Source organism: Notolabrus celidotus, chromosome 2 (genome assembly GCF_009762535.1).
Source record: "Notolabrus celidotus isolate fNotCel1 chromosome 2, fNotCel1.pri, whole genome shotgun sequence".
Taxonomy (NCBI): Eukaryota; Metazoa; Chordata; class Actinopteri; order Labriformes; family Labridae; genus Notolabrus; species Notolabrus celidotus.
Window position 1 is genome coordinate 25634939 of NC_048273.1, and position 8395 is coordinate 25643333.

At 42.0% G+C, this 8395-nt stretch overlaps 1 protein-coding gene across 2 annotated transcripts in view; it reads left to right on the forward strand.

The window, feature by feature from the left end:
* bcar3 (BCAR3 adaptor protein, NSP family member) overlaps positions 1 to 8395 on the forward strand; it is an 84237-nt gene extending 75842 nt beyond the window's left edge. For both annotated transcript variants that reach the window (XM_034700150.1, XM_034700156.1), the window contains 9 exons: positions 50 to 150; positions 2062 to 2196; positions 2519 to 2731; positions 3396 to 4036; positions 6048 to 6163; positions 6492 to 6663; positions 6778 to 6889; positions 7028 to 7231; positions 7332 to 8395. In XM_034700150.1, coding sequence (XP_034556041.1) covers positions 50 to 150; positions 2062 to 2196; positions 2519 to 2731; positions 3396 to 4036; positions 6048 to 6163; positions 6492 to 6663; positions 6778 to 6889; positions 7028 to 7231; positions 7332 to 7510 — 1873 coding nt within the window. In that variant the 3' untranslated portion in view covers positions 7511 to 8395. The remainder of the gene's footprint in view (positions 1 to 49; positions 151 to 2061; positions 2197 to 2518; positions 2732 to 3395; positions 4037 to 6047; positions 6164 to 6491; positions 6664 to 6777; positions 6890 to 7027; positions 7232 to 7331) is intronic.

An 8395-nucleotide genomic window follows, 5' to 3' on the forward strand; every position in this document is an offset into this window, starting at 1 on the left:
TTTTCCCTCCATGCCAGTATTTCTATAACCTGCGTCCTCTTTCTTTCAGGCTGAAGGATCGCTGTGGCAGCCAACCAGCAAGTCTCAATCAGGTCCAGGAGAGGAGGCGCCCCCTCAAAGCACATCAGTCAGAGAGCTACCTGCCTCTGGGTGAGTGATACTTTGATGTCTTAGTTTTATCTGCTTTCACCAAAAGCTGCATGCAACCTCTTTCTTAAGAGGACATATATTAACTTTCCAGTCTGACTTTCACATCTTGTTTTGGAAATGGTTGAAATGGTGTAGTTACTTTACATCCTGCACATCTAAAAGGCCTTGTAATGGGAGATTTGGGTGCCAAAGACTAAGAAGGAGAGACCTTGTTAGGGTCTACTCTTCTGAGGTTCTTAGATGAGGAATGCTTTCCACCAACAAGGTGCGTTATTCTTCAAAACCCTTCCCATTGAGTGCCATATTCAAATCAAAAATCACATTCAACAGCCTGAGGTTTTGAGCAGACAGTGTGTCAGTGAATCCTATGATATGACTTCTGTTACAAGTAGATGTTTTGATTGGATTGATTTTTATGATTTCAATCACAGTCTAAACTCAACCTGTAATGTATGTTTTAACAAAATGTATAGACATTAAGACCAGGTATCACCCTCTTTCTAACCACAAAATTGAAGGCTGGTTGGTGCGCTGTGAAATAATTCTCATGAAGATTTGTGAACCTCTGTACGGTGCTTTTTTGTTTTATATTTGACTGTGTTCATGTGCACATGCTCTTTTACTGACGTATATATTACGTTGACTTCAAATGATGCTCCTAGAGTTTGTTTTAATATCAGGGTTAGTGTTGGTAGAGGGTTCGTGGTTTAGTAGGAGGCAGACTCAGGGTACTTCAATTTAAGTCCTATCAGTGGACATGTATTAACAAGTGCAACCAGGAAGCATACAAGATAACAAAATATGGAAAAAAGAGAACTGTCAACATAAGGACATAAATAAATCCTGGTGTCCCCTCATTACAACTCATTACATAGAGGCATACATCACCAGCACCTCACTGTGGCCATGCTCCCTACTGGGTTTAGCACCCATATTATTATAAACATAAAGAAACAAATACACATAGAGAACCAATTGCAGTAGATAGTCAAATTTCCTACAGCACTTGAATGCATCATAACATGTGCTATTTCTGCCCTATGGACCGGATATACAGGAAATGCACTTTAATATTACCAGAAATGGTAGTCACTTTAACCTCCTGGGTGACATCATAGAAAGCTTTAAAGGTGGAACTGTGGGGCAGGCTTCCTTTGAGTCAGATTTCCTGCAGCAGGTAAGTTTGTAGACAAAATAATTTACTCATGACTTTAAAACTTTGAAGCAACACTACCAGTGGAATTTAACTGACAGTACAACCATGTTTGTCTGTCTGTGCCATTTCAACTTGTGTTTAGATATGGTTTACTATCAACTTCAGAACACAAACAGACGTGGGAAGTGTCGTGGATGATGTTAACTGGAGAATTAATGGTGGACAGATCATTTAAACTAAACAAACAAAAGTTGTATTAATGAGATTAATGCTAAATTACTCACTCGTGTGACGGGCCAGGTGTGCAGAGTTTTATAAGTAGGGCAGGATTACTACTTTTGTTTTCTGTTTACAGCACAGTGTCTGTTCTTAATGCTCTGATGAATGTTCAAAGGTTTGCTTTGACTCATTGTGTTTCACTCCTGCAGGAAGGCTGCAGGCTATCTTTCCACCTTTTAAGCTTCATTATTTGTTTCTGGTATTTATGGAAGCGTCTTTGTTCAAAGCACAGTGAAGCTTTCATTCTCTTTGTGTTATGCTTTGCACAATTTTTGAAACTGCTCATTTACAGGACTCTTTTAATTCCTGTCCTTCCTCTGCTCTCATCTTCTTCTTTTTGTTTCATTAAATATGTATTTTTTGTTTTCACTCTCATCTTTACTTTCACTTTGACCTTTTTTATTCTCTCTATAACCACCGTTACTTGTCTTGTCTAGTTTTTTTTATGTTGCATGTCATCTGCTCTTCTCTTCCAGGATCCAAACCTCAGCCCCCACAGCATCCTGACCCTCTGCTCACGAGTCCCAGCCCCAAGTCTCCAGTCTTTAGGACAGGCAGTGAGCCAGTACTGAGCCCTTCTGTCGCTCGGAGATCTGCAGAACCTCTGGCAGGTTTGTACACTGGGACACTAAAATCTGATGGTGCACAAATCCCCACATTCAAAAAAAAAGATCTAGTCAGGTGGATTGTAAGGCTACAGATGTTAGATCACATCAAGTCTCAATAACAAACCCTTTAAATATGTCTGAGATGTATTATATTTTATTTACCTTGCAGCTGATTTCATCCCGTAGTCAAAGATAAACTGTGACTGATCACGGTCAAATAAATTCAGATTATAAATGTCTGATTGAATATTTGATTATAATAAACAACATGTGTTTGATAGCCCAGTGTTTCATAAAATAATGACAGTAGTTTATGTGACTCCAGGTCAAGCAATCCGCGGCTCTGACAGCCAGCTGTGTCCCAAACCGCCTCCTAAACCCAGCAAGGTGCCCCTGGCTCGCCTGACTCGCTCTCCCTGCCTGCAGCCACTGCTGCCACCCTCCAGCTCCTCCAACCTCTCAGACTCCTCCTCCTCCTCGTCAAGGATGGCTACATCTCCCCTGGACTCTTCATGTATGGACCCTTGGAAGAGTGCAGGTGGCTTTATTTTTCATTCAATGCAACTGCTTAAACTCTTAATTACAGTTGATGCATTTACACTCGAGCTGTACTGGAAGCAAACAAAAAACATTGCCCTGGTGGTTTCACCGGGGCTGTGATGGGTAATATTGAACCAGTCTGCTCACATTTGTAAGCTAACTAATGTTTATGAATGGTTGCAAAGTTTTGTCATTGTTACATTACAGTTAATAATTTGACGTATCTACAAATCAGTTCATTACTTCATCACTCTGCATCCTGGTAAAAGTTGTCTTGAACTAAGTTGTGTCAAAACAAAGATCTTTATTTATTTATTGCCTTCCACGACAAATGAACACTTTGAAAAGAGACACATCTTTACCACAGTTGGTGATTGTGCTCATGGGAAATGCAGTCTTCATCCCAGAAACTGAAAGTTCCTCTCAGTGCCTATTAGACAAGAATATCCATCGTCAAGTGGTCACTTGAGGAACTGCAGTTTTCTGTTGGCCTTACTGCTTGATCACAGAGTTGAAGTTTGAGCATACAGCTGTTCTTCTGTGCCAGCATGAGAGAGAAACAATCTAACCTCTCTATTGTCTTAATGTATTTCATGTAAATGGCTTTCACGCTGAAGTCACAATCTAATGAATGCATAAATGAATGTGATTGTTATTTCCAGCCCCCACAGGTCCTCCTGTGCCTCCAGTTAAACCTATGAAGTTCCAGCATCAGCTCCTCTCTGCAGACTCCTTCAGCTCCTCAGGCTCTGTCTCCCCCCCTGAGCTCCTCCAGAATCAAGATCCAGGATGGGCCGACCGCCTTCAACCAAGTCCTGCAGACCCGAGGTCCTGCAGCCCGCTGGAGTGGAGAGAATCAAACTCATCAAACATGGTTACAGATAACGCTTCGCACCTCCAGCCTCCGCTCTGCAGCTACGTGGAGCGACTGAAGAGAGAGGGTGAGGGAGGAAGAGAAGAGGAGGAGGAGGGGGACGAGGAGAAGGAGGCAGGAGGGAGGAGAGGGCTGGACAGAAGCTCCTACCATCATGCAATCGCTGCTTTAGAGAACACCAGTGAAGAAGAGGAGGACGCAGGGAGGGAAGAGGGGGAGGAACGAAAGAAGAAGGAGGGTAAGAGGAGCAGCTTCCAGCGGCCGGTCATCGAGACGGAGTCCACGTTCCAGCCGGCAGAGTTCGGATCTCGACTTCTGCCTCCAGAGAACAAACCTCTGGAGATGGTGGTGCTGAAGAGAGCGAAGGAGCTGCTGCTGAAACACAACCACCACAGTATAGCACGACACCTGCTGCTGGCCGACTGCCAGGTACACACACACACACACACACACACACACACACACACACACACACACACACACACACACACACACACACACACACACACAAACACACAGCATATTTCTCTGATGGTTTCTTCATTTGAATCTCTAATCTCTGATTTGTCTTCCTGCTACTAAAATATAACTGAAAACTAGACTCACAAATCTGTAGCATGATAAACAAAGACTCAAAAGCCCTCTATTTAAATAATTCAAATACCTCAGTTGCCAGTTCAGGCTGTGTGTTCCTGAGGCTCGGCTGAAAACTTGGGCTGGTAGAGCATTTACAGTCCAAGCCCTGAAGCTCTGGAACGAGCTGCCCGAGGAAAAGAGGTCAGCAGACTCTGTGAGCACTTTTAAAGCTCCTCTTAAGACTTACCAGAGAGCACTTACCAGGTTTCATTGTCAATGCTTAGAATATCAAAGTCTACAAACTTACCTCTGTTAACCATTTTATCACTCTGATATCAGCCTGAAATTTCATACTGTGACAATAAAGGCTTTTAAACTGTTTAAGAGAAAGCCTTTGTGGAAACATGCACCCCATTAACATAATCCTGGTCCCAGCGGTGGCTAGTCTGACTCCATTCCTTGATCCTATGCTGCATGTCACCCTCCTCTCACCACTCTGCACATCTTTCTTCAGCTGTCCTGTCTAATAAAGTTGAAAAAAGCCAGAAAAAATAACTCAACAAAAAGAGAGTGCCTTGAAGCTTTCTTCTGATTTAAAGTCTTGCTTCTCCTTCTCAAGAAAGGACCACTGAGTCCAAGAAGATGCTGTCTTTACACTTTTGACAGAAAAACTCTTAATATTCCATTTTTAATGATAGCACAAGAAGAGCAGAGTTCAACCTGAATAATATTCCTGGTGTGTGTAAACATATACCCGCTCAAAAGGATGATTTACGATGCTGTTTTCAACATGAACGGCAACAGCTGTATATTTAAACAGCAAAATAATCAGTTCAGATTCTTACATCAGAAAACACTATAGGTGTTTTTCGACCCCGGAACTAGGGACTTTACCCCTGAACTACATGCGTTTCGACCGGATGAACCAGGGTCTAAATTTAGTTCAGGGGTAGATAATCTCCCCCCTGAAAAGACCCTGCTTGGGGGGGTAGTACTTTCAAAGGTCCTGGGACTTTCAGTTGAACGTAACAGTGTTTGAGGAGTTTACACAGTTGTTGAAACACAGAGGGAGTTCCTGGGAATGCATACTAGTTTAGTTCTTTATCAAGATTTCAAATTATTATTCAATATAATTTTTTCCCCATACGTCACTGGCCTGATTTGAACAATCTACATGGGACTTCAGCCCGCGGTTGAAACGCAGACAACAATGGGGGCACAGGAACCTTTTAGTTCCGGGGAAAGTAGTTCTGGGGGCTAAAAGACCCCGGAACTCTTGGTCGAAATGCACCTCATAATATGTTTTTGATTTCTTGTTAAGTGATTGCATATTTTGAAGAAATAATAACTGCTAAAACTTATATAAAGAGGAATAAGCTGACACTACTGATTTCATAAAAGAACGAGGACAAAGTGATTTTCAGATTCTTATTTCCTTGGTTTATTCCTCTTGATTCTGCTCATTCAGCCTGAACAATACTTCATAATGAGGTCAAAACAGACTTGTCAAATGAAACAACTGTGACCTAAAAAAAGTGTTGAGTGAGAATATTTTGGAGGTAAACATGTTTTCTGCAGCTGTCGCACATAAAGCCTCTGTGACTGAGTCACTCAATTAGATTTCTATCCTGCAGCCGGTGTTAGTGTTACTGACGCAATGAATACATCCTCATGACGCAGGAGAATAACAACCCCAAACCAGTTTTACACCTTATCAACACACACACACACGCACACACACACACACACACACACACACACACACACACACACACACACACACACACACACACACACAGAAACACACACTAGATGAGAGAAAGGTTTCAACATGGAAGTGTAACAGAGGTGTTTTTGTAACCAGGTGGCGAGGATCCTCGGCGTGACTCCGGAGCTCAAAGGTCAGATGGGCGTGGCCTCTGGTTTGGAGCTGGTGACTCTGCCGCATGGCCGGCAACTGAGGCTGGACCTCATGGAAAGGTAAACATCTCACACCCGTCACACACACATCAAACACTCACATTATCCCCGCACACAAACACATAAGGGCACACATGTTGAATCAAAGACGCAGAGAGAAGAACAGCTGAGTCTCTGTTTGAGCTCATGCATAAAAGAATAACTTTCATATGGAATATCATGTCTTTATGGTGAATATGACCATAGCCATCATATGGTTAGCTACACTTAACTCTAATCTTACAGAGTGTTTGTCTCATTTCTAGTCGAAATAAAGTTGCTTGAAACAAGATGACGATGGAGAGTTAGCAGGATATTGTTGATGATCCTCCTGTCCTCCTTCTCTCAGACACCACACCATGGCGATAGGCGTTGCTGTGGATATTCTGGGATGTACTGGCAGCGTGGATGAGCGAGCTTCCACCTTGAACCGAATCATTCTGGTTGCGATGGAGCTGAAGGACACGGTGGGCGACTTGTTTGCTTTCACAGCCCTGATGAAGGCTCTGGACCTGCCTCAGGTAAGAAACAGATACACAAACACTCACATTCATGCATGCAAACACAAAGAAAACTGCTAAACATCTATAAAACTGTGTGATGGTGGTGAGACTTACAGGTGAATCTCTTTGCAGATCAGCCGTTTGGAGGAAACCTGGACCACTTTACGAAGGAATTACACACAGACCGCCATCAGCTACGAGAAAATACTGAAACCTTTTTACAAGACTCTGTATGAGGGCACAGGTACTGAACACACACACAGAAACACACTATGAGTGAGCACAATTGTCTCATGCCCAGTCCATTTACTTGGTACACTAACATTTAGATGTTACAGTTATGAGTCCCTAACAAGCTGACCTCCCCCTCCTCTTCCTTCAGCCTCACCTCCTTCAGTGGTCTGCGTCCCCCTCCTTCTGCCCCTCCTCACTTTGATGGAACGTCCATCAATCACACCAGAGGGGGCAGAGCTCTGGGAGACCAGCGACCAGGGCTGTGACATCATGCTGCGCCACCTGGAGGCTGCTCGCGACGTAGCACACAGTGCACAAAGTTACACAAGAAACGCACAGAAGATCTTACACGGTAAAGTGAAAAACTTGTTGTTTAAAAGTATAATTTTACTTCCAGACAATAAATCTTCAGCAGGATCATAAATCTTGTTTTTTGGGTTTTATGTTCGCAGAGTTTCAGAGCGATGAAGACTTGTTGGAGGTGTTTAAAACAGACTTTCAGCTGCGGCTGCTGTGGGGGAGCCGAGGAGCCACAGTCAACCAATCAGATCGCTATAACAAATTCAACCTCATCCTTACTGCGTTGTCACGAAAGCTGGAGCCTCCACCCACAACCCAGACCTTAATCTGACTCCAGCAGAGCAACAGATCCACACTGAAGACTTCAGAAACAAACTGCAACGAAGGGAAGACGAGAAATAAACTGTTGTGAAAATAATCAGAAAACAAGCTGCTGTCTGAGGAACAGGACGTTTTGTTCAGACTTTACTCTCCTGCAGCCGACTTTAACCCTTTGTTTCACGTCAAGAGTTGAAGGTGAAGGTTGAAGGTTCTTTGCCTGTCCAGGATTTAAAGGACAACCATTCAAGTTAAACACTGTTAACTAAAATAGCTAAAAAGTAGCACAATGAACAGTTTCAAACCAACATTTGAGACACATTTAAAGTTCCTTGTTTTACCTCTCCAGGGAATAAAGAACAGAAAAGGAGAACAATAAAACCTACATGTTGCAAAAAGAACATTAATTTAAAAATGTTTTATCAAGAAGGACATTTATCCACTAAATCATCCTAGATAAAAAATTAAATATATTCAGCAAATGATACAAACCCACCGTTGCTGCTTGTTTAATAAGCAATACAAAGTTAAAAAGAGACATTTAAAATTGAAGCTACATAGAGTCAATTTTTAACATTAGTGCATCTTCTGTTGATGAACTCACGTTGGAGCAGAGTCAGACTTGTACTTTCTGTACATGAGTAAATGTAGCTTCAAATGTCTGTTTTTTTCTTTAACAGATGAAAATGTTTTTTTTTTCTGTTTAAAAAATGTAGAAAGTATATTAACATGTGAGAGATTTTAGTTGTACATATTTGAAATATTAGCATGTTAATAAAACCTGTACATATTTTCTGTAGAGGAGCGGCTGTAAAAAAAACAAGATGTTGATGATTTATTATGTTTATATTATTATGAACTACTGCGGTTTAAGATTTAATAAATATGCTGTAAGACC